Below are 27,395 nucleotides of genomic sequence, written 5' to 3' on the forward strand. Positions count from 1 at the left end.
TAAATGTCAAAGGGTTGGAGAATAATCTTGGTAAAGTAGGCTGCATAGTTAACATGTTTCTATTTTGTCTGTTTCAATTGTGTTTATTGTTGATATGCTATCAGGAGTCTGCACAGGGCGTTTTATTTTGAAAACTGAGAGTATTCTCTATGCAGTGTCTGTGTCTGACTTCCTGCCCAGTTCAGAGCATAGAGCTGCTTCTGGGACGCTTTTGAAACGCTCTGTGGTGCATCTGGTGGAACCACAAGCACTGTCTAGAATGGCGCAGCCATTCCCTGTGGAATCCAGCTGTCCAACCAAACTACAAGTCCACCAATTCTAACATGTAGCACTTTTACAAGCTGTAAGATTTCCACCAGGAATGTCACAGAAGCCCAGTCTTTTGCAATATAGGTGTTGATATGTTCATAACCACAGCATAGATTTTATCTTACCCACACAGAACACGACACACTGCACCTTCAGCCATCTAAAGTTTGGAGTACAACATGGTCCTCTGTGAGCTCTGTGAATTGGAAATGGCTTCACTGCAGCACAACTGCTGTGAGCGAACAACGTGAAGCAGCACAGACACATGAAGTGAAAGCATCCCAGAGCACGTTGTCAAGAAGGTTAACGGTAGCACCGCAAATCCTGCTTTTTTGTATCCACACAAGCATGGTACTTTAGGACTACCAGCATGAGGAGCATGTTTCTGTTACTAGTAGACAATTAAAATCGCCTCAATGTTAAAAGCAATTTCTGCACCGCTCCTGGTAAGGTAACATAATGTTACCATGTGTCATCTAACTTTAAACAGTTTCATATTTTCTATTTATTTACAGGACACGCATGAGTGAGAAAACGGCTGAAATTAACGTTACAGACTTGTTACAACCTAACCTAACTAAGTGACAACCAAATTTGAGTTCACTGTACATTAGAGGAAATCGTTTTTTGTACGGGAAGACACTTCATATTTTAACTCTGATTAGATTGGAGACCAAAACATAACTTTGTCAGGAAATATCTTATCCAATCTTCTCCAATTTGTCAGAAAGTCCATATAACAAGCTTAATGTCCTCAAAAGAAAGAGAATAACACTTTCCATTTAAGGCTTCAGATAGCCAGATTTCTGGTAGACAGGTATATCGAGATGTATACTCAGGGCTCAACGTTAAACTTTTTTGCAACTGGCCTCACTGGGCCAGTCGGTTTGAAACGTACTGGCCTGAAGACAATTTTTTGTGGCCCTCCTTCCAACAGTTATTTATCAGTGTTACAACAAAACCAAAGACTTATAAGTTATGTTATACTGTTAACATGTTTAAATCGGTTATTAAATACATCCTGGATATAAAAAAACTAAAATGTAATCGCAGTTAAAATTATAAAAAATAAAAAAGGTTAACAAAACTATTTACTTTTAAAACAAAACATACTAAAAGACTCAAACATGACATGCTCTCTCTCCTGCTGATAGCCATTTAATAAAAAAAAATGTACTCAAAGCAGCGAATACAAGTCGCCTCTATCCTGATTTGTGATACTTGTGATCAACAGGTCGCCATGGTATCAAACATGGTAGTCAATCACAAGGTAGTTCTGCCCAAAAGCATTTGCTGCATTATTGTCATTTCCCCCTAAATAGGACTATAATTTACTTAATGAACATCATGTTGTGTTGAAGAATACTTGAAACTAGCGACAGAGACCATAACCTCACTTTGAAAGTGTTAACTGAGGTAATAATTCTGCTGAGAAGTAGCAACATTTTACCATTATTTCTAATGGAGCCGGACTTCATTTTGCAACCAGCAAACTAGCCCCCTGCTGGCAGTAAGAGAGAATGCAGATTTAAGTTCCATCTGCATGGTTTCAGTGAGTTGCTAGTTTACCTGTCCTGACGTTACTTTTTACTGGCCCCAGGCCATCGGGCCACTGTTATTGTCAAGCCTTGATACTTTATCCAAAGGCAACTTAAGGCTCGTGCAGACTACACGACTTCGAGTCGGCCAAGCGGCGTGCTGTTCAGACTACACAACTTGCTGTTTTGTGACAGGATCTTGAAGTCGTTGTGGTGTTCACACTACGTCACAGATCGTTGACAGGGGGTCACACACTATACGAGCTGACAACAACTGTCACCCGATGCTGTCTCCAAACCACGTTTTGTCAAGAAAACAAAGGTGAAATGTTAAACAGGAAATGATGCGACACTACACAAACAGCTGTTTGTTATTATAAAGATGGGTGAAAGAATGGATTAGCACACGCAGGTAGCAGGGATTGTCTGAGCTAGAGAGAGCTGGAGGTGAGTTAAAAGTGTTTTACAGTGAAAAAGTATCTGCCTGTTCTGCCAGCTGCCTGCTTTCATTGGCTGGATGTGGATGTCGAGTCGGCCGACTCCTCCAGATATTTGGCATGCTAGGAATGTGGCTGGCATCTGCGATTTGTCAGCGACGCCTCAGGGAGCCGTTTTGATAATTCGTTGAGTAGTTCACACACACACACACACACACACACACACCGACTGGCGACCAACGATCGATTGCTGATTTACCCTCGATCACAGCCTGACGGTCACCGAGCTCACCGACCAGCAAATTGGGCTTAAATCTTGAAGTGTGAACTAGGCTTTACTGTATGTCAAGCAGTATGAGGAATATAGGCTGACATGGCTATCCAACTGTATGAACCACTTCAGTTTTACCTGCTCTGCTTTTTGATGAGGTCTACAGAAAGCAAGCTTCAGTAATTAACCTGCAGATAGTACCCAGGTGGGGGAGGCACTAAACTGATGAGTCTGTCTGCATGGCTTCAGTAGTCTGCAGGGTTCAAGGACTCAGAGCCCATGTATGCTTCACGTATTAATTAGGCCTCCAATAAATCTAGAAAATGCTTACAAGAAAGGACATAATCGATTTGGACTCTAATCAGCAACTACCTCCAAAATATATTTATTGCTTAACACATTTAAAACCATTCCTCAAATCATATCATTGGGGATCCAACAGCAACCAAAGCAGAGAGATGACCAAAAGCCCTTTCAGAGTCTAAACAGTTTTCCTGTTGATCTTTTGGAGAAGCAATAGACAGAAAAAATAACATTTTAGCCATCTACATGTTCTTTACTTCCTAATAAACCTTCAGCCATGTCCTTTATACAGTGCACAGCCAAGTTGCTCTGATGCACAAGAATACAAAAGTTCTACAGTTTAGATATCATAGTTTTAAAGGAAATAGCTGTTTGGAGTGACGGTAAAGTGCTGAAAATATTCTAAATATAGCGTACACTTGAACACTTTTAGGTGGCTAAAATATGTTTGCTGCTGACTCAGTTCACAGCAATACAATGCTTAGCTTCCAGGCCGGTACAACTATCTTCTTCTCTAAAGTGACAACCACCATCTACTGCAGGTAATACAATTGTGTACCTCATACAGCCCCATCAAAAAACTTTAACTATCCCTTTAACCCAATATCAATCTGAGCATAAACACCTGAAAGCAGTGATGAGCCAATTATCGAAGAGCATTGCTATCACCTATAAAGACGAAGTGTCGAAACTGACAGTGCCCATGACTGATGGCATCAGCCAGTGGCTCACTCACTCAAATTAGATTGCGGAAAGCTTTTGCTTTGCGACAGCTCTCACAGCTCTTCCTCAAGTCTAGACAAACCTGTTTACCTCACCCTGAATACATCCCAAATATGCCTGACTACAAACAATAGTGGTTAGCATTGTTTTCCAACAGCTAGGAGAAGATTTATTCATTCATTTATCATAAATGAAGTAACTTTAAAAGAAGCAATAATACAACAAACTGTTGAGCAAAATTAAACCACAGGAGAAATTACTTCATCACGACAGCCTTGCCTGTAAGTAATTAATAATACCATCTTTTCGCACAAATTACAAGATTTACCACTGAAATTCTAAAAAGCTAAAATGCAAATTAATGCAAAAGACGGTGTGCTAAATTGTATATACCCCTGTGTCTACATGCTCTGTATTGCCAATGACAAATATTTGGGCAAAATACAAAACTGAAATGTTGCCTTTGAACCAGCTAAAGCTTATAATTCATTTCAATGGATTCTAAATGGGTGTAGGATAGAGTAATTCAAACAACAAATATGTATTATATAACCCCTGTGTGTGATTTTGTTTAAGAAAATGTGGGAATGTTTGTGGAGTTTCTTTTCTCAATCAATGAAAACGTCAGAGGCCAGTTAAAGCAGAGCCATGTGTTTTTAATTCCTTAATTTATTGTTACGATGCGCAACTAAACTATGTTGTAGTGCAAAAGATTAATAGTAATCAAACAGTTTTCTTTTAATGTTGACTTCTAAACCACTTTTCCACAATCTATCTGAGCAATAAAACTCAAAACATGAATGCTAGATGACTTACTGTTCTGCTGCATCACAACTGCCACATATGCACAAAAGGGATATTTGGAGGAATTAAGTAATCCCAAGGGCCAAAACAGAGAGCCTTTCAGGATGGAAAGCAAATTGCCTATTTAAATCAGTACTGCAGCTTTATGTGGTGACAACATATTGGGCCTCAGAATGTACAACAAAGGGGAAAAAGATGAGACAAGGAAACAATAGAAATATGAATCTGAATATTTAGAAACATGTACATATTAACCTGTAGATACAACGGCTGTTATATTTGAGAATAAAAACATCCAGTACCAAAAAGCTGCAAACAAGCTTATGAAAGCATGTTTCCCATGGGTTGTGTTCATTCACCCATACAAGTGTGAAAAAGGGACATGTTGGACTGAAAAAACGGTGCAACTCATCTACCTGCCAGCAAAGCCAATCAAAAGGCCTAGAATTCAGCAGCAAAAGATCAAGGGCCAGGTCTGGGAAACGTTGCCTAACAGGCTATTACTGACAGACCAGTGTTTTATGGAGGTTGTAAATATAAGAAAAGCCTTGGGGATACTAAATCTTTTCCATGTTACATTGTATGAAGTGTAATTTGTTTTAATTATGCATTTAGATGAGATTACAAGTAGATAAATTGAACCTCTTTCACGCTGGTCTTGCATTAGGGTCTAGCTCCTTTGAATCTTCCTCCACTTTTAATGATAATGGGTAAAAATAACACTTTGGATTCCACTACATTGTCTGTTAGTTCATTAGCTGTGGATGTACAACATATTCACAGCATTTTATAAATTTGTCCCAGCACAAATAAAAGGTCATGTAGAATGGTATCCTCCATTAAGTAACTTGGTAACTAACACCAATCATCATTTTCTCTGTTAGGTTTCACGTAGCTCATTATAGGATCTGATAAGGCAGGGTAGACGGTCCATGATTCACTCAACCTAAAAAGAGTTTAAAATGACAGGCAACTATGCAGGCACAGAGGAATGGGGATAAAGCAAAATTCTGCCACTCACTGTGCATGCCGAAGGCAAAAAGAGAGAAAAGGACGCAAACGGGAAGCGAAAGATTGCAAAGATGGAGAAAACAGAAAAGAAGATTCAGCAAGGAGAAAGCTAAGAGTAAGAGAAATGCTAAAGAGTGCAGAGTGGGAAGACGTATAGATATACAGAAAAAAGGCAAGTGAAGGGAGAAGCATGGGTCCCACTTCAGTGGCCAGGCATGTCCTTTTCTTGCAGGTTCAAATGATAATGTATCACTTCAAGTTGAAGAAATTTAAAAGGTCAGAAGCTTAATATGTCAAAGCAACCTAGCATCACTCTCTTATGTGAAATAAAATCCTGACAGATGCTGGGAACTAGAGATGCATTATTAATAAAAAGTGGCAGAAACAGTTACACTCGACACACGACATGCCAAACTGTCATGACAATATGGAATAATTGAGGCCACACTATGTGGCAGTGCTGGGGCAACATTACCCCCACCAGCCTTTCCCCTTCACTGGCTGAGTAGAAAAGCTCTAGTCTTGTTGAATGATCATCATGATGCTGTACACAATTTCCACACCAAGAATGAAAAAAAGAGAAGAAACAAACACTTAGGCCAGTGATACAACAACATTAAAGTATTCTATATATTTAGACATGCCACGTTTCTGTTTCCCTGATAACACAACACTTTAACCCAAGGGTATAGCCATATTTCAAATCAGTGTGCTCTATGGAAGTTTTAGCTGCTATTTGACCTTACGAAAATGACTACAATATGTATATTTACTGTTCACCCAGTGATGATGTTAACTGTACCTTTTGTGAACATAAACTGTAAGCCCACAACACCTGCTTTTTTAAGGAGGTGTGTGTGTAAATATATAAATAAAGAGCATTTATTGGTTTTTAAATTAACCAATACATTCCACTTCTGCTTAAACAGCTGTTATGACTGTGCTGACACAAACTGACAGTGCAGTAAATTAGCTGCTGGGAAATGCATTAACACAGCTTGGACATTTGTGGTATTCATTAACTCTGAAACAAAATAGAAGATGGTTCCACAGCCTATAAGACTGAAATTGAGCTTTTCAGCCACTATACTAATTGCTTTTATTATTCTAAACCCTGTTCGATGTAAAAATCACTGCTTCATTTATTTCCAATTCATAAAGTACTTCATTAATAATCAATGTAATACTCTGTTTCAACATACATACATACAGACCCATTTATTCCTTGGCAGGTCACATGTACAAGGGTTGTAGCATTTGTAGTATGCCTAATAAAACAAATCTACACATGACATGCATGACAATACAATGTTCTTTACTCCCATTTGAGAAATTATATTCAGAATACAAACACTGTAACCAAACAAATATAAAAATATCTAACATTATGTAAGGGGAATAAGCACGTTAACACTGTCCTTTCATGCGACTTATGCCTGTGAAGAGTCTGATCTTCCATATTCCAACACTTTATTCTTTGATCTGTCCTCTTCTTTAAAAAGGCTGTAGCTGTGCGTGTCTGACGTTCTCGCCTGTTTAGAACAGTGCGCTTATCTGATCATGGTCTTCATAAAGCCTTAATTCTGCCATGGCGACAAATTAAATTTTTCCTTTTCAGAAAAATCTAACTTGCCATCAGCCTAATTATCTACGCAAACACGCGGAACAAATGCTTAAAAATAAGGACATCTGGTCATCCACCCCAATTACATTTTCCTGTGTCATGTAATACTAATATTAGGAATTTCTTGGTAAACATCTCTCAACAATAAAAATAAATTATTAAATTATAGGCATACTATTTAAGCATACTATTTATGTCCTTTATGTAATAATTTTTTTGCGGGCACAATTTGTGGAGTGTCAAACCCCAAGAATTAGATTAAATATCACCTGGCCGGTTCCATAATCGTTGACTTTGTCGAATTCTACAATATAGGAAATCCAACATCAGGGAATATGTACTGGAATGTTGTCAAACTCTAAAAACTGTATGGGACACAATTTAGGTCATAATACATAATGTAGGTGCCAGTTTTAGTGACCCCTGCTTACGCGAAACTTTTTAAATTGCATGTTCACTATATAGAGTTTGGGTACCTGTAAAAATGTTAACTAAATAAAAAAAGTGGACTACAATATGGCAGGCATGCTAAACAGCAAACCACACAGTTTGAATGTTTTTGAATACAACTTGAGTTTCTGTCTTAGACAATTCTAACTACAGATAGTGAGGTAAGGTTCTCCAATCATTTTTGTTTTCCCCAAAGAGTCTGATGGAGAGGAAGAAAATTTGAGAGGAGGTAAACACAACGAGTAGCTAGAGGGAAAGGAGAAGCAGAAGGGATGGGAGACAGAAAGAGAATGAGCTAGGAGTCCATCCAATAGCCTCAGGTGTGAGTTTAAACCCATATGCTGTAATGGCAACATACTGTTTAATGACATGCACTGCCCCATCTACAATCAGAACAATGTTGGACAAAATCATGGCCATCAAGCCATATACACTACATTCTCTAGCAAATACTGTATAATGTGCTCAAGAAGGGTATTTCCTTTCCTGCGTAAAGCATATATTTCATCGCACCACTACAGCTCTGCCTGACAATGGCAGCACACACATGCTCGTCAAGCCAATAGGAGGTTTGTTTAGTCTGTCAGGCTCAATCACAGACCGTCTGGTTACCTGCCCCACCGCCTACAGTTGGATTAAGGCACAACGTCGAGACACCCGCTCGCTCACTGTGCTAACTACATGTCAGCCACAGTTCTCAGAGCCTATACTAGGCCATTAAATGCACAAATAAGACAATGACATATTACGCTTTCATCGGGTTCCTCCATCTGGCCAAATGAGTAACCAAATCCCTGTCATGTCTACTCATCATCACTGCGGTGATGAGATGGGTTCCTCTGTAAATCTAAGTTCTAAAGTCATACAGGGTTGCGTGTGTGGCATGGAGGAGCCCGGTGAAGTAGAAAACTTGTTTTGAAGCAAAGCAGAGATGCTGCATGAATGGCCTGAACCTTTATAAAAAAAAATAAATAAATAAATAAAAAAAACTGGCAGCGTTGTGGATGAGCAATGATGGCAAACCATGGCTCTAATGCCTGAGCATGGAAAGGACAGTATTGAGAGAGAATGACAAGTAAACTTAGTTGACATCTGACTGCTTACCATTTTGTCGGTCAATGTCCAGTGAAAACATATTTGAACACACAAAAAAAGTGTTTTGTAACTGAGCCACTATCAAACCAGCCATGACTCTGGAATAATTGTCAGGTTATTAATCTAATATCCACCAGTCTTTCCAAACTGGTGTAAGTGATAATTTTCATCAGCCCTTTTTCGAAGATGCTATTTAAGATATTCACAAGCGTGCACAACTACATTATTCTATGTCTCCTGTCCAATGCTTCCCATGAATTACAATCATATTATATCAGTATTTAGGGAAAGAATAAACATTTTCCATATGGAGCAAAACCAAAAAACAAGGATTTCACCATTTATGTATCTAATAATCGATCCCCAAATTCTACTGAACTAGCACTGCAACGATTAGTCAATGTACTTGACGACGTCAACTATAAAAATTTGTCGACATGAAATTTCATTGTTGACGCGTCGTTTTAGACATGCCGTTTAAGGGAGAGATAGCAATCTTCTTATTAAGAACATTTCTGTTAATTTCGAACTGCAATGCACAACAGGAAGTGCTGGGGACAGTATCGCTTCCACTGTCTGCTATGAGTGCCTGACTGTAAGACTACTCATGAAGAAGCAGCATTCATGTGAGAAGGGGAAAGCAGCAGAGATATAGCAGAACGTTTTTTGTTTTTAAAAGTTTTGTACACTATTTAAGCACTAAATACACTTTTGAGAGGTTTTGAGGCGAGATATCAACTGTGTATATTATAATATTGGCAGTTTTATGAAAGTTGATGGTGAATCCAACCAAAAAGGTTAGCAGGGCCAGCCGACCAACCAGTCCTCGTTAACTCAATGGTAACTTTAGCTAGTTGGGCTGTGTTGGAGATCAGTAATTCACTTGAAAGATATTTAACTAGTTTAATGGTTTAATTAGATCAGGGTTAGGGGGTGTCAACTAGACAGTCGACTAAGTCAACTAAACGAATAAATAATTAACAGATTAGTTGACTACGAAAATAATCATTTATTGCAACCCTATACTGAACTAACCCAAACTTCTAATGTACAACTGATAAAGACTTACTTTACCAGAGAATTTCACTGGTATTTGCCCCTAAATATAGATATGTGCAGGGCTCTAGGCTAACCTTTTTCCTAAAGAGTACATGTCAAAGATTTTCAAGTAACAGTTTATTAACAATTTATTAAATACATATTTGTATGTGTTTACTGTGTGTGTGTGCGTGCGCTCCTTCTCCTTGTATTCAGTTATGATGTGAAACCCAGTGGAGGACTAAAGAAGTGAAGACCCTAGTATCTGGACACTGTATACCAGAGGTCCTCAAACGCTTCCTGTCCATAAATTTATTCATTTAGGAGCACATGTACTCACTGGGGAAAGTTAGCATAGAGCCCTGTAATGTAACCTAGAGATGCACAAAATACTGTGTTTAGGTGGTCTTAGGTTACCTCTTGGCTTAGGAGGGTTCTTACTATAGGTAGTAAACTAGTTAGTGAGGCATGCTAAAATTAGCCTACAGCAGGTACTAAGAGATTGGAAATCATTATTCAGTATTTGCTTAAGACATTTGTTGATCTGGAAGAACTACTGCTGTGTGTTAGAATGTGTACTACTATCACACCCTGCCTGACCAGACATCCATTATAGCCACAGGACCACAGTAACACTTCATAAATGAAAGGAGCAAGCTGTGCAGTTTATGATTTTACCTCTAAAAGCCAGCAAGAACAGCCGAAAACAGATAAAAGTTCAAGCTCACAGATTGTAATTAACAAGGACTAGACTAAGAAATGGGCTCAGGATTAGAACAGTTGAATGACACACACATACATTTTTTTTATTTATTTATTTATTTATGTGAAGAGTCTGATCTTCCATATTCCAACACTTTATTCTTTGATCTGTCCTCTTCTTTAAAAAGGCTGTAGCTGTGCGTGTCTGACGTTCTCGCCTATATATATATATATATATATATATATATACATACATACACACACACACATATACACACACAGTCATTTTTCCATTCTGATTGTATATAAGATGCTGTTTTGAAGGCAGAGTGGTCACACCAAAAGATTTAGAAGCATTTATTTTTTCCACAACTGCCTAAAGCTCTTGCACAGTTTTGTATGTTAAGTTCAAAGACCTGATTACAAAGCAGTGTTGACTGCAGCCCATATTCCATTTATTTCTAGGCACAGTGACAATGTTTCCATGGATTAATCAAGTGCTAGTTAACTTCTCTATGCAGACAGTATTTGTAAAGCAAGTTAACTTCATCTAAGTTTATTAGGTTCATCACAGAGGTAAGCATTAGGTTGGGGTTTCTAAGTTTATGTAGGCTGAAATTAAGACCTCAGGAATAAAAACATTTAGACTTTTATGGCTTTTAACCTTAGGATTGTTGCTGTCCAACTGTTGCAAAATTCAAGTTGAAAAGTAAATTAGGAAAGCTGTTGTGGATACAGAATAAGAGGTGGTGTGGTCCCAACAAGAAGGAAATGAAAAGCTAAGACACTTACATTGCCCATATACTCAGACAGAAGGTCCTGAAGAGCCTGGCGCACAGAATTGCATTCGGCCACAATGCGCTCCCTGCGGTCATCACGTGTGCAAGAAGAGTCGGCCATGAGGGCAGCACCACTGATAATGCTCTCAAGGCGCTCCTCCAGGGAAGGACGGAAGCGTTCCTCACTAAACGCCAGGGGGTCCACGATGATTTGTTTCTGTAAAGAAACGGTCAGAGAGGAAATTACACTGGGGAAAAACATGCTAAAAAGTCCACTGACTTTGCCCTCTCCATGCTCGAAGAGAGAAATCTGGCAGGCAAGAGGAGGGCTGATTTGACAGACTGACTGGCTGGCTGAAAACCTAAAGGGAAGAATGTGCTAAACTGTCTTTTGTGTGTCCATAGGCAAACAGAAAATAACTTTGTCTATGGTTTCAGTAGCATAGAGGCCACATCTTTAACAAAATCAAAAGGATTTGACCAAGAGCAATGTGAAATAATGTGCCATTTCTCGACTAATTGATAATATATAGCGACTTCAATGTCATTGCCCCATTCTCTGCATTTAAACAGATGATGTCACCAGTCCATAAAGAAATAAAGGATTTTAACAGGAGTTGAATGTTGCCATTATTACCATTAAAATTATATATTATACCATTAAAAGTAAATACAAAAAGAAACCGGTAATAGACAATCAGTTTCGCTCTCAATTTTAAACATGCAACGAAAAAAAGCAGCCTTTTCTCTATTACAGTTAAAAAAATAAAAATAAAAAAATGCTAACCAAGGCAACACATCCTTATTTAATCAAGAGTTCTAACCCAGATGAACAAAATCATGAAAACAGTAAACATGTACAATCCAAATTCTTTTGACAAGAGTGATTAGTGCAGCTCTGAGAAATACTTTTTCTTACTATGTTTTAATACAATTCCTTATATAGCGTGCATACGCAATAGAAAAACTGATTGGCATTTGCAAAAACACATACTGGGCTTTTCTAAATTGGACTCAAAACAGTCCTCTTCTCATCTGTGTCACACACAGAAAAAGGAAATGGTTTCTCCAAAACCTTTAGTCAGGGACAGTCCACAGTAGAGAACATTTTTTCTATATCTTTCGTAAGACTACGCCTGCTTCTCTGCTCTGCTGACACACAGTGTTTTTCCACTTATTGAAGATGACTACAGCTTCAAAAAGGCACATTGTCAGTGCTCTGACCGGAGAAAACAAGTCACAAAATGTATCAAATCATCTGGAATGGTAAAAATACAGCTACAGAAAAAGTCTTCTAGGGACCTGATGAATTAATCAACAATGAGTCAGAAAAAGACAGCAGTATTACCGTGTCTGCAATGTAGACTACAAGATCCATTTCAGACAACAGATGAGCCTATGAATATGTAATTATACCTATAAATATATAATCCCTTTTGTGAAAGAATCTGATTGTATAGCCTTTGCTACCTTTCATTTGAGTCACAGAAGTGCTACAGCAACCCACTCTCCTCTCTTTATATCTGCAGGATGACAGAGAACTTAAATGTCTGATTTCACAGGGGCACACCTGCTGAGAGAGGCAACTAGTTGACATGCTGGAGAGGCACTGCAGAGGGTTAAGGTATCACCGTGACAGCCAAAGAAATGACAAACCAACTCTGTGCTTCATGAAGACGACACTCTGCTACAAAATATTCCACAATTCAGCTGTTAGAAATGTGGTTTATTAGGCAGCCGCCCTCTATCGCAGCCACCTCCAGCCCCCTCCACGCCGTCTCATCTGACCTCCTCTGCGTGCGTGTCATATCACCATGGCAACAGGCACACGAGAGAGACACGGAGGAGGAGGGAGAGACAGAGAATTGGGGGGGACTGACTCATTTGCTAATTTTGCCTTGCACTTGAAATTGGGCATCAGAAAGGAGCCGGTCAGGAAAAGGCCTGCATACAAGTTTTCTTTGGGAGTGACTTTCTGCATGGCTACCTGTGAAATAATCAGTGATGCAACAGATCTGTGGCCTGTACTACGAAGGGAGGTAACTGGCTTATCCAGGTAACTTCAGGAGTAACTTCCCGATTAACCTGTACTATGAAAGGTGGATAGGTGTTAGGTCTGTTGCCATGGCAATTTACACTGCATCTCTAAACTGCACCAAGCAGGTTTTGTTCGTGGTTAACTCGAGGTTACCCTGTATACGTTGACTACACACCACATCTGTACTCAGTGTTAATGATGAGAAGTAGACTATTAATACACACCACTTGATAAAATATATTTAGGTTTCATACTGATTGGTTTCATTGCAATTGCAGCTGAAATTAAGTTATTTACATTTATACAGCGAGCACTGCAGCCTCTTTGATAGTAGAGAAGAGATCTTAATTAACAGGACAGTTCCTTAGATGTAGCCCATCTGTAGGCTACAACTGAATTCTCCGAAGTGTTTTCACATACAGTGGGGAGAACAAGTATTTGATACACTGCTGATTTTGCAGGTTTTCCAACTTACAAAGCATGTAGAGATCTGTAATTTTTTTTAATCATAGGTACACTTCAACTGTGAGAGACGGAATCTAAAAATCACTGTTTTCTTCTGAATACACCCAATCCACGGCAAAGTCTGTAACGTGCACGATAGTGATTGTGGACTAAACTCACAAGTATTTCCTCACTGCTAAATCCGATTGTAAAGTCTAATATAACTTTCCACTGCACATAATACATAGTAGACACGTGTGTGTGATGTTGCAGCCTTGCAAAGTTATTCATCCATCCATCGCCAACTGCTTATCCTGCATACAGGGTCACGGGGGGCTGGAGCCTATCCCAGCTGACATTGGGCAAAAGGCAGGGTACACCCTGGACAGGTTGCCAGTCCATCGTAGGGCTGTTATTTTCTCTCATAAATGTGTGACTATAATGTCAGAGAATATTCAAGTTTTTTACTTTTAGATTAATCGTGGAAATTCAATTTGGTCTCAGATTATTAGGCTACCCCTCTCCGCTGGCTCCTTTATTTCTATTACAATGGACCTTATTACGCTATACTACTCTTTATGGGGTTCATCAATAGTGATAAATGATCAGTATATATTTTATGAACGTTAAGAATCTTTAATATATTATTACACAAAGTACTATTTCTTGAGATTCAGCAAAAACGTGGTGTTAACTGTGTTCAAACAGCAATGTGTCCTAAAAGGACCTTAAGAAGTGAATCGCATAATTCGGCAAAACAGATATTGTAGGCTACCTACCGAAATTTGCATCCACCTCTTTTCTCAGTATAACAGAGCGTTACCTCCCGCGAGGTGTATGCAATTCACGGCAGGCATGCAGAATTCGGCACAACTCCTGCGCTGCAAAACGTCACTAGACCTCGTGGGAGCAAGGCCTGATCATTGTTATAAACTCACTGTAAACTCACGCAGTCTACCGGAGGTAGATTGTGTCTGACTTGATGGCGCCTTTTTTATTCCCATATCTATCAAGTCGGCGAAAGTCAGCCAGTTATCTCGAACGCACCTGTAGACTACCAGTTATACAGCGTGGTAACTTTGTTTTAACTGTTTTGAAAATGGGTCTCCAACATTGACAGCGTTTTGTTGGACAGATTTGTGCAGCAGTGTTTATGATACCAACCATTCAATTCACAGACAGGTCTGTTGTCCGTGTTTGTGAGAGAGAAAGAAAGGGAGAGTGACCGAGTGAGAAGATGTGGAGAGTGAATATGCGCTCCGCAGAGCTGCAATCAAGAACAAATTTACTTGGGCGGCTGTTAATCTACCTGGGTGGCCCGCCCAAGTAAAGCCTATGTATGGGAAACACTGTACATAATAGAGATTTGAACTACAATAAGAACATTGAAGATAATTAGGCTACAAATTTACTCCATATGATGCCAACAAGCCTCCCTGGCTTTGTCGGCCGCCAGGACATTAGATTTTGCCTTTTTATAGTTCAAAACTGTTAAACATACATTTCCATAACTGTAGCCCAGTAGCCAGTCCCCGCAACTATTAACGCAATTTCATCCAGTAAAATCAATGAAACTTTTCCACAAATTTGACCCATCATCACCGTCTCCCGCAAAACGTTGTCATATGTCAGCTTGTCACTTTCTTGTTTACAAGACATGGCAGACATTAAAAGACTGTGAAAAACAGTATCCGGATCTTCTTTACCAAAGCGGGGGTTAACTGTTAGATAAAACGAGCAGTATTGTGGTTGAACATAAAAGGAAATAGTCTATTGACAAACACTTTCCCACCACAAAACATATGCAGAGAGTGGTAAGCTGGTTTAAACTGTGATTTAAAGTAGACAGTGCATCTTTCTCTACCAATCAGGATACCATTACCCTAAAAATACAAATGTGTTGATAACCGAAATGGCATGGTTTTATATACTCAGTACTGACACAACTTTGGAAAGCAATGCTCACTTGATGAAGGATGCTTTAAGAGTAATGCCTAAGTACCACATTTGCTGCTTATAAATCTTAGCTTGAGTAAAATTTTCATTACTCTTGCTAAAAGCTACCGACTCATATGGAGAATCTAAAAGGAGGGCCTAAGCAACAGAAAGAAGGCAAAGCATGCTGGCACATAACTAAAGAGTGTGTAACTATCTGATACTCATCTTATGCTGCTGTTTTGGCCTGGGCTCTTGAAAAAGAGATAATGTATCTCAAGAGATTTTCTTGTTAAATAAAGGTAAATATAAAATTTTTTTCCAGTAACATGAATCCTTACTTATTGAACAGTAGGTACACTGCACAAATTTAAATATACCAGTATGCCCCCCCCCCCCCACACACACACACACATTCATTCTAACACATGACAAAGTCAAGTCATATGAAAGAGCCTCCTCTATTTCAAGTGAAAACAAAACTTGATTTGCTGCATTACAGGCCTGGCAGACAATCATCAGGGAAAATACTAAGCCTCACATTCAGGCAGTCATTGACTACAATGGATTTTCAGAAACTAGGGCTGGACGAGATGGCCTTAAATCAAAATTACAATTAATTGAACATTTTACCTTGATAACGATTAATGAACGATCTAGTTTTTTGCCCTCAAGGTTTATACTGTAAATATGTTAAACTATAAAATGTGGGGTATTTTTTCCGATTCACAGATCAAAACCAGTATTCCCCACATATTACTACTATACTACTGAAAGAATGAGAGCTGCTACTAAAATTTCCCATGATCATTAATATAATGCTTAACACTCAACGCTGGGCTATCGTTGTCTCCTCATTCATCAAAGGACCTCTACGTGACAGGTGCTGTTATAAGAGCAGCAAAGACTGGACGGGGCGCATTTTTTATACAGGACTGTATAAAAAATGATTAACAGGATTAAATAACAAAATAACCAACATGGGAAAATTTTGGTTTCAATTGCTTTTAAATTAATTGTCCAGCCCCGTCAGAACCTTGAAATGCTATGAGTTATGTTCATTTTAAATTGTCCAATATATTTTGTGACTATGTGCTCACTTCAGGAGCAGCATTGCCTGGGAAGTGACAGTCACTTAGATCCTATAACAGCAGTCATGATGTCATGAGGAATTACACATATACATGCAATTCACATGTGCAAAACTGGATATCTGGTTAATTACTTGAGATCCTATCATTAAGTAATTATAAACATCCATTTACTAAAAGGCGCCGAAGTTTTTTTCCTCTTCCCAGCCATAAAATTACAAACTTGCATCCAATGCTCCATCAACAGAAACACCTTGGTTTGCAATAACCCCCCTTAAGATGCCTGCTAAAGGCAATGAGTAATTAAACGGTGCGTCACACGGCCATGGGCACGTAAAACATCAGCATGCGGATTACTTCAATCATGTGGGTAAACAATGTCACTGTAAGAGCAACTCATCAAGTTACACACTGCTTCTTGCTAAATGACTAAAGAACTGATCAACACAAGACGGATGCGTCAAGCCAAAGAGAGGGAACAATAGAAACCTGTACATCTACAAAGCTCATTCAACGTGATGTAATTTGTCACTGTGGAGCTGTCTGTATATAAACAAAACACCAGTAAATAAAAAGGTGCTCTGCAAGTCTGAGGGATGTCAGTGGCAGTGAAAAAAATAAATAAATAAAATTCAGGTTCATCATCTTTGCATTTATCACCCCAGGTAGCATTAAGATGATTAGTGCAGTGATTTATCCAGCTGTTACCTTGATGCCATTTCATGTCAATATTATGACAACTAGTATATGTTTCATATATCTTTTTAGCTTCATATTTTTATCAAGATGTTACAATCTTCTATTGAATATGGTCTTAAACTGCATTGGGCTTCAACCTCAAACTGAATTTTTAACTTCATAACAGCTATATGAACAATTAGAGATCCAGAGAATGAAGGACAAAATAGTTAATTCTAAAAAGTTAAAAAAAGTTAATTCTAACTAAATAAAACAAACAAGTTAAAAACAAGATCATCTGAGTCAACTGTGGATTTTGGGGACACTCTGGATATAGTTTTAGTAAACACGGGAGAACACTGACTTTCAAAGATATAAAGATTTTAAGAATAAATATATGACAGCAACATGCAAAGTGTTTTTAGCAGATTAGGGTACCTCCCTGTAACTCCCTGACAATATCTGCATGTTCTCCCCTCTTCCCCAAATGAAGGTCATGTTTGCCATCTTTTTCTAAAAAAACAATATATACACTTTACTTTAGAGTGAACAAACCCAGCAACAGCTGAGCAAAGCTCAGCAGCTCCCAGCAGAGAAGAAGTAAACCTTTAAACTAAAAATTAATTTATAAGTACAGCCTAATGTACGTCTCTTTCTGAAAGCTAGAGTTGTGTCTCCTTCATTTGACAAAGAGAAAGAAGCAAATCAAGGAATGGTAGTGACTCAAGAACATATTCAATGTACCCCAAAGCCATGTCCCAATTTGTCCACATATCTCGTCCTAATTTCCACCTCAACCCCAAGCCCTGCAAGCGTTTTGGTCATTTTATGATTCAGCTGGGTTAGTTCTATAAACTAATATAATAAATCTGAACTCACTATAACCTTTCTGGACAAACCTAATCTCGGTTAGTAAATAATATTTTATATCATACCTTTGGAACTAACCCACTGTTGTAGAGAAAAGATGATTTTAAAATTGTAATGTTTTTATTATTCTGGCAGATGCCTGCATCTGGCTGGACACGTGAAAAAAGACAAATGGGCTGTGACTTGTAAACCACTCATTTGACTTACATCAAAATTGTTGAGGGCGTAGGCGAGCTCTCCACCCCCTGCTGGGTGACTGAGTGCTGAGTCTTCAGTAGCAGTGGCCTGGGCGGCGTTGGAGATGCCGGACACTGCATGCTGCAGCTGTTTGTAGATCAGGTCACGGTTGGCCTTGTAGGCCGCCACGTCAGGGTGCTGCAGGCAGGCACGGGACGCTGTGTACAGCATGGGGATGTTCCTCTGTAGCACCCCGCGAGCAGCAGCCATTTGGTCCTTGTGGTGAACGTCTTTTAGCTCCTGGCAGAATGGAATGAAAAAGAGCAAAGAAAAGGATGGGGGAAAAAATAATAGGGTTAATATGGAAGATGGAATACTTACAGGGGGCTGGGTGGTAATGTACTTTAGATTCAAAATGAGCTTGTCATGCCCTTATGGAGACACTAAGTGTGACAGAGTTTGTTCTGGATGACCCAGATTTATTTCTGTCCCCTGCGGTAACACAACACAGTCATAATCAGGCCATTATAATATGCCTTTGCAATTTAAAGTGTTGCTATTCAGACCTCAGCATTATATTGCAATTACATCTTCATAGGGAGGGAGGAGATAGTGATCGCTGGCATAGATTTATGGCACAAAAACCCCCAGCTTGCATATACAAAAAAAAAGAAAAAACCTCCCCTCCCAGGGCTTTTTCCCACTATTATTTGAAACATGCTCTAAGGAAAAAAAAAAAAAAAAAAAAAAAAAAACTGTCTTAAAGCCCCATTACGTCCTGCATTCACTTTGATTAAACACATTTTGCTATCCATAAAAATGTGCAATTACAAATAATTTCTTCACAAAATCATCATTTTGGCAAGTTTTCCATTTAAAGAGGGGGTACTATGGAGAATAAGAACCGTCTAGTCTCGGAGTAGATTTTTGCAGAGATGTTATTTAAGTGCTTTTGAAGTATGAAGCTAGGAACTCATCAGTGCTGCAACTTGCTGATGTGATGCAACTGCATGTAATGTTCTGGAAACCAAATAAATAAATATTAAAAAAAAAATCATAATTTTATATATATAAACAAAAAAATAATGACAAACAAACAAGTTTAAATATCAGAACATTGGCTAACTGCAGCCGCTGACATTAACAGCAGGGCTTCGGCTACTTATTGAATCTCTTACATAAGGGCCATGAATGTGCTTTTAGGGACTATCAAAGCTCCAGCGGACTTTGTTTCCAGCACGTATGTGGAGAGTCTGACCGTAGATGCTCATGGCTGGTTACCTCCAATTACCAGTTCCTGCTACACTGAACGGTGGTCAGTCTGTCGATGTCTCTTTACCTCCCGCGTCAAACACACTACGTAGTGATCATAGTAAGGAGGGTTTTAAAAACAGGGGTGATGACGAGGTGTAGGGACAGTATGATGATAGTGTTTTTATTGAAAATAAATGTTGATTCGATGTTATCCATTTATAATGGTCTCTTTAAAGTGATGCTAAAGATGAGTTTGCATACTCAACATCTGAGGTAATTAAGTCATTCAGTCAATAATCTAAATTTATGATGTTGGTGGCAAGTATTCTAACAAACATTTAAATCCTACCACTATCCACAGTGGCTGTCATTCAGTATGTATTCCTCAGGCCAGCATGAAGGATAGCTTAAAAATTACTTAGACTTACTTCGTTTGTAGTTAGCATGATGACAATCTTGGCAAATAAGGGTGAAATAAAAGGGAATATAATCTCAAAATAAAAAAACACTATTCATTAAGCTTTCTTAATTTCCAGTAATTAGCAGGTTTGTGCATCTACTGGATCTGCACCAAGAACCTTACAATGTTGTTTCAAGTGGAAAATGCAGTTCACTGTTGACTGCCACTTACACTAAAGCGGAGAAAAACGATGTGCCATGTCTCATCACAAGGAAATGGGTTTTGTCACATTTAGAGTCGCCTTTATGCTTTTTTCTTACACTCCCAGCCCTCTTCACTACAATTGGTAATAAGAAGATTTGTTCATGCTTACTGCATCTAATCACCCAGCTAAAGAATGAGGCACTCTTCCTCTTGCTTACTTCCTCCAATTGTTTTACTGATTATTTGCTCGGTGGGTTGAGAGCATGTTTTGTTATGAGTGACAAGACCACAAACACCTCATAACCTCCCAACACAATAAAGACCCAGCAGACTCCTCTGCTCCCACAATCTGACCTTGTCTCTCTTTTTTGCTAACTGTACATTACCTGCTGTCTCTTGGCAGCCATGAGATTCAGCTTGTCCACTTCTGGTTTCAAGGCCTTATACTGGATTCCAAGGTCCTGCTCTGTTCCTGCATTGCGCACTTTCACCAGATTGTCCTCCACCTGAGCCAGGTTGATGAAAAAAGTTAGACAATACTTCAAAACTTTTACTGTAAATGTTAGTTTTATAATGTCCAGGTGTATGCTCGGGCAGAACACATCGAGATTTCAAACAGCAATTTTCAAAATTGCAATCAAATCAAGCTGTGATTTTAATTAGCAGTAGCTTGTAAGCTTAAGTTTCCAAATGTGAAAAGTCCAGCTGGCTGGAATTAAATAAACAATGAAAGTTTTTTTTTGTTTTGATACATTTACGTTTAGTTTATGAATTAAATTAATAAAAAAAGTAGTTAATACCACCTCCCTTCTCCAGGCAAGACAAGCATGGACATTTGGGCTAATTGCTGTGACATGGAACAGCTATTCCAAAAATCTGGCCCATTTAATTTTACTTCATTATTTACACTCCCGTAGGGCCTAACCTCCCCTGGCTCTGTAGTATCCCTAAGTGAGAGATTGAGCATTTCTGGTCACATAGTGGCAAAAAGTATGTCTACTAACTAACAAATAAGTCTTTCTGGACATTATTAGATAACTCATGTAAACTTTCAGTACTGGGTGAATTGATTTACTCTAGCCCATGCTTTAATCAAATTAATTCCTAGTATCAATTTCAATGCTCAAAATAGGTAATCAGTTGGTAACACTCTTCTTGATAAAGAAAATAGAGAAGTAAGGCTTTGTAAATGAGCAGAATAATTAAATTTAAGAAAGTTCAAATTTACCTAGTTTGTAATGTATAATATTCAGAAGAACGTAACTCTCTCACCAGTTTAAGTTGCAGTAGAAGTTTGTAGACATCAGACATGTCTGCCAGCACCAACAGATGTGTGACTGCGGACAGGAGGGCTCTGGCAGCACGAACCATATTGCCCCTCTTCACAGATGAGCAGGGGTCTTCTGCAAATTCTCCAGAAGCCTGCCGCATTGAGTCACCTGAGAATAAGTGACAAAAACAAAACATCTCCTGTTACACCAAAGTTTAAACTGAAAAAAGAAGACCTTTGAACCAGTAACTGTTCAAAAATACCAACTAATGAACTACTACCTTAAAACCTAAGCTAAGGTTTCACAGAGCTAAAATGTGTACTTAATCGCTTATCGTCTGTGGCAAGAAATGCGTTGTCCCATCTTTTGCAATCATAAAACAAAAAATATGAAACTACATATCTGTTAAAATTTCTATTACCTGGGCATACTCCTCACAAACAGATTGTAATATTGATAAGACACACAAACTACATATCAGTTTATTGCAAAATCACATTAAATAATTGTTTTTCAATGCATTGTGATGGACATTTGATATTTTACTGTGTTTACCGTTTTACTTTGTATGCTTCATTATTGTAGACCAATGTTTCACTGTGTGGTTTTTGATTATTTTATCAGGTTGCAGTTGGGTGAAGGTTCCCATGGGAAAAAAGCTCATTAGAGAGTTTTCTTATCTGACTGTCCTTGATAGGCCTTCAACTCAGGGCAGTTGGTCCCTACTCCCTTCCTCCCTAAGACAGCTGCGTAATTTCAAGTCACCTGTTTCTTCACTGGCTGTTTGTCTTACATTCTGCACTCAGTATGTGTATCTGACCCTTTGCAAAGAATAAAACTCGTCGGGACGTCAAGATTGAACTCTTTATTTCAGAAGACTCACTTAAGGTTTAATTTCCATTTCAGCATTAAACTGGCTTCCTCCGTTATCCATTAAATCAGAAAACAATTCTCCTGTGTAAAATCTGTTTTATTAGTAGTAATAGTATTCGCCTATAGTTGTAGTAGAGGTAGAAGTAGTTTGCGAGAGAAGGGCAACAGTCTGACGCATTTTCCTTGCCTGCTTAATGTCAGCACATGTCACACAAAGTGACAAAGACACACTCACACATACACGCGCACACACACACACACACACACACACCCACCCACCCACCCCCCTCTTCAATGTCCAGTAATAATTTCCGCTTGCACACTGACATGCACACACAGCCTTAAAAAAATAAAATAAAAAATTGAAAGGGGTCGAGAACAAAGACAAAGGGCCACTGTCTGGTTTGTCCAGCACCACGCTTTGTCCTACATTGGATTGGCCTACACAGTTGACTGGGCACACAAATAGACTTTGCAGGCTCACATTATGAACAAGACAGTAAATCTTGAAATAGTTCACTTCAGTGGAGACACAGCCAAATTCAAAGTCTTAAAAAAATGCCTTTTAACAGCCGTGTCCAAATTAGCATTGGACTGAAGCAAAAACAGACAAGCAGCAACATGAATCATTTTCTTACAGCGATGAGGTGTGCTCTGGAAAACAGACAACTGAAAACTAATTTAGCAGCAGTTCATGAGCATCAGTTGTTACCATCTTGCTAAATACTTTTTCTATGACAATTGTTTAAATAGAGAACAACTCTATTGTTTTGGCAACTCTGCTTACAAGGATGTGCTATGATAGGAGTACTTCCCCTTCTACCCAGTGTGTGCTGGCATTGACTCAAGTAACCACAAAACTAAACAGGGTAAGCAGTTTAGACAATTATGGATGCTTTCAAAAACAATAGGTTATAAGTAGGGATGTAACAAAATGGTGTAGCATGGTATTTCATGAAACAAAAAAGCAACAAATGGATGGCAATATCAACTAAACCTTACAAAAATGGCTATGTGAGTGGTGCAGAGTAAGCGCCAAGTACCATGAAGTGTTTTGGGTTTTTTGTTCAAAGTCAAAGCACCAGTGTACCCTCTCACTCCAAGATAACGAGCAAGCTGTATTTAGATACAAAGTTAAGTGACTTCTTAGCTTTGACCACTGGAATGTTTGCTGTTTGTTTTGGCAGCCAATGGATGAGTTCCCCATTGATGTTTGCTGTGAGAATAAAAACACTCTGAGAGACTCATTTACAAATATATCAGGAATTCAAGTTCCTCTTATTTTCCTCCAGACTGTCTCCATTCCTCACAGTCGTCCAACTAAGTTTATACATTTGCTCTTAATCTTCATGAGAACATACTGATCTAGCCATGGGATGCACAGATCAGTTACTGCTATCAGCCCGATACTGACTCAAATACCTGGATCGGATATCGGTGACAAAATGGGGGGCAATCTATGGGGCTGATCTATTCAGTTCAATTACACGCATACTACATAATGCATCAGTAATTTGCCGGTAGACCCGAATATTTTGCTAGGAGAGCTATCGTAGCATGGAGAAAGCTAAAAACAAGGGGTCCAGAAACAGATGATATAAAATTTACAAAAGGCTGCAAATCCTCACATTTGAGAAAGTGTAATGGGGAAATATTCTATAACCTGGCTTTTACATTATTTAATATAACAGTAACATATAACCATAATAAGTAAGAATATCTGACATTGTTATAACAAGATTAAATAGTCTTTCATGACTTATTTTGTTTATCTAATAGTGGCCAAATTAATGCAATGAATAATACAGGTGAAGAATTATTACAATAATATTATTGTGGGGGAAAATCAGCTTGCTGCTCTGTACCATATCACACTGCCATTCCGATTCCTCAATAATGCCAGTGTATAATAATCTTCGACTACCGCATGACTGGACTGTTATTTTAGCTTGTCAGCACATCCATGCATCCTAAATATTTTGTAGACACTCAAACTGAGAAGCCCACACAAGAGAACAAATAAACAAACAGTGACCGGAATCTGTCCCTCCCAGCCTATGTCACCGGTTGCTGCAGGCCAGACATGAAACACCTAGTTATACAGCCGTGTAGACTAAGCACTGTGCAGCACGTTCAGAAGAGCTGACAGTTTTCACAGCCCAATACAAAATCAATGTAGTTAGCAGCACAAGTCTAAAGAGACCCTGTTACTGGGCCAGTGCAGACAGCTTCAGTTACAATGAAGCATATCTGTCAGACAGACAAACTTTAAAACACAGCTGTAATGTGGGTGTAAGGCAGAGCTAACTGTGGCTTAAGCAGTCCTACATCAGCAGCAACGGTCATCATACCATTAAAAAAAAAAAAAACTCCACAAGCAGTTTGTAAAATTTCTTCCAACTGGGCTGTAACTAACAATTATCCTCACTGCCAACCAATCTAGCAAACCTTTTAAGTATTTTAGTTTTTAAGATGATATAAACCATATTGTCCATTATACTTTACAATGTGATATCTTCAAACAAACTAGGGCTGCAACTAACAACTACTGATTAATCTGCATAATTGTTTTGTTTATAAAATGTCAGAAGACAGAATATATATATATATATATATATATATATATAGTTTTGGGGTCCCCCCCCCCCCCCATGAGCCTAATGTGACAGATTTCTTTTTTAATACCAAATTTTGTTTCATACTTTTACTGGGAAATTACTTCAGTGACTGATTATATAAATTGACGATTACTATTTTGTTAATCAATAAATTAGTTCCATGACTATTCCAGTAAAGTCATTGTATTTTCAAAAGTGCACTTTGTAATTAATTGTCAAATTCAGCAAAGTAATGATTTGAGCAGAGGGGGAAAAAAATAGACAAAGGTTGCACTATCAAACCTGTCGAACAGAGATCTCACATAGATTCTGACCACTTTCCCCCGACACAGAGCCAAAGTAGTCTGTGCAAATGATCGACAACACAGACCTCAAACAGTCCGCACCTTCAGGCTGTTATTCCCCCCAGTAAACAAAATCAATAAGGCCATTTTCAGGGGGCAGATAGTGATCAGGGCTCCTTTAATAAACTTTCATCTATCTAACACTGACCTGCGGCCCACCAAGTGCATGATGAAATGATTAAAATGTATATCACACAATAAGACGACAAAGACACAGACAGGGAGGGAAGGGCACGACAGAAAGTACAAGGACAAGAGCAGACAGAAAGGCCTGAGTAAAGAAGAAGTCTTTAACAAGACATGTCTGATTTTAATGATGCCGATGGTTCATAAAATATGATTTTAAATATTCAGAGAATGTGTTAATTGGACCAAAACATCAACTAAATTTCAAATAATTTGAGGGGGAAAAAAAACTTGGTCCACTAGCCACTTCAACATGCACTGTCATCCTTAATGATCATGTCAGAATTTTTTTCTTCTCCTTTTTTAAAAACAGCTGGTGAGCCGCAGCTGGGTGGAAAATGCTTTCTGAATCCAGGAGGGCTGGGGGGGTGTTACCCTACTCAATAGCCATATTATCAGTCTAGGCACGCTCCACTGAGCAGCATGGCATAGCTGACAGCCAGGCCTAGGCATCAGCTAACAACAGTCACTGAATTCCAGCCCAGTGACAGCTTACCACAACTACAGTAACATTCCTGGGCACTGAGCACTGCACAGGCTATCTAACGACATGTCATTTACCTCCCAACTACTCAGAGCAGAGCTCGAACATCTAACTCGCTGGGCATCTGGGGAGAAAAGACAGTGACACAGATCGCTTCACAGGGTGATAACAGCCACCCTCAAGTCAGCTCCCTGGTCTGCTAGTGTGTCAAAATACAGATATTCAGAGCAAAAAAGAATAAATAAGACTTAATGCGGTTGTTAGGTGATGGGATCTGCTATCACAAGCCAAATGGTCATTCATTTTGCGGGGGATCTGATGGCATTTTCTGGTCTCGGGATGCATAAGTCTTACAGGCTGACCCAAAGATCAAGGAAGGACCCATTTTTGCCTACTGATATGAACAAGAAAACTCAAATACATAAGTCTGAAAATCTAATTGTGATTTTTCTGCCAGATATTGCAATTACGATTAAATTTGCTGTTTTTTTTTTTATTTCAGCACAGAGCAGATGAAACAGACAGGAAGTCAGTCATAGAACGGCAGAGAGAATCCAGTCGATATTCAAAGTAAAACACACATTGCAGACTCCCGATCGTACATCAACAATAAACACACCACAACAAAGACACAATTTAAGTACATTGTAGAAGCACAAAAATCAAGGAAAACTGAACAAATAAGCAAAATCAGAATAACTCAGCAAAATCAAGACTGGCAAAACACTCTTATTCTGAAATGCTTATTCAGGATATGTAGCCTGCACAGAGCGGAATGGGCTCACTGAGAACTGTTATCAATAGTTGAAGCACACAAAATGACGAATTAACAACAACATGTAGGCCAAAAGCTCCGCTTTTGAGACACTTAAGTGTGAGTTGACGCCGGACAAAACCGCGGCATAGCCGCTGCATGTGTATATTTGGCTGGCGCCATTATCCCACACGTTTTCCTCTATTTAAATCACTGTCATCACAATTAGCTAATTTCATTCTTTCAAATTGCAATATCGATTTGAAAACAATCGGTCAGCCCCACGAGCACATTAAGCTCACTATACTCTATACACTCTGCACCTGACAAGTATCTATTAAAACGGACACCTCTCAAACAAAAGGGTGAAGGAAGGTTTCTATATTAACAATAATAGGATGACTACAGGGGAATTATATTGCAGTGCTGAGTGATACAGGGCAGGGAAGGACAATGTGAAATTATCTCAAAAGTATTTAAAAAAAAAGTGAACATGTAAACAATTGCACATCAATAAATATTTGCTACTGGAAGGTGCAACTTTACACATAATTTGCCATAATTTCAATGTAGCACATTCATTTCATTAACCATCGGTATAAATCATGCCGTCTAGGATACAGTGAGCTGCTGTTGAATGCATCTAATACAACATGACTCTCTACGAGGACCTGCAACTTTGAGATTTCA

General features: G+C 38.8%; 1 protein-coding gene across 2 annotated transcripts in view; it reads right to left on the minus strand.

The window, feature by feature from the left end:
* Positions 1-27,395, minus strand: part of ctnna1 (catenin (cadherin-associated protein), alpha 1) — a 95,424-nt gene that overhangs the window by 60,178 nt on the left and 7,851 nt on the right. For both annotated transcript variants that reach the window (XM_038700108.1, XM_038700109.1), the window contains exons 4-7: positions 21,448-21,614; positions 20,562-20,681; positions 18,348-18,617; positions 11,098-11,301 (exon numbers count right to left, since the gene is read on the minus strand). In XM_038700108.1, the coding sequence (XP_038556036.1) occupies positions 11,098-11,301; positions 18,348-18,617; positions 20,562-20,681; positions 21,448-21,614 (761 nt within the window). The remainder of the gene's footprint in view (positions 1-11,097; positions 11,302-18,347; positions 18,618-20,561; positions 20,682-21,447; positions 21,615-27,395) is intronic.

Source organism: Micropterus salmoides, unplaced genomic scaffold (genome assembly GCF_014851395.1).
Source record: "Micropterus salmoides isolate LMB-PRFRI ecotype aquatic unplaced genomic scaffold, ASM1485139v1 Ms_hic_scaffold_5, whole genome shotgun sequence".
NCBI lineage: Eukaryota > Metazoa > Chordata > Actinopteri > Centrarchiformes > Centrarchidae > Micropterus > Micropterus salmoides.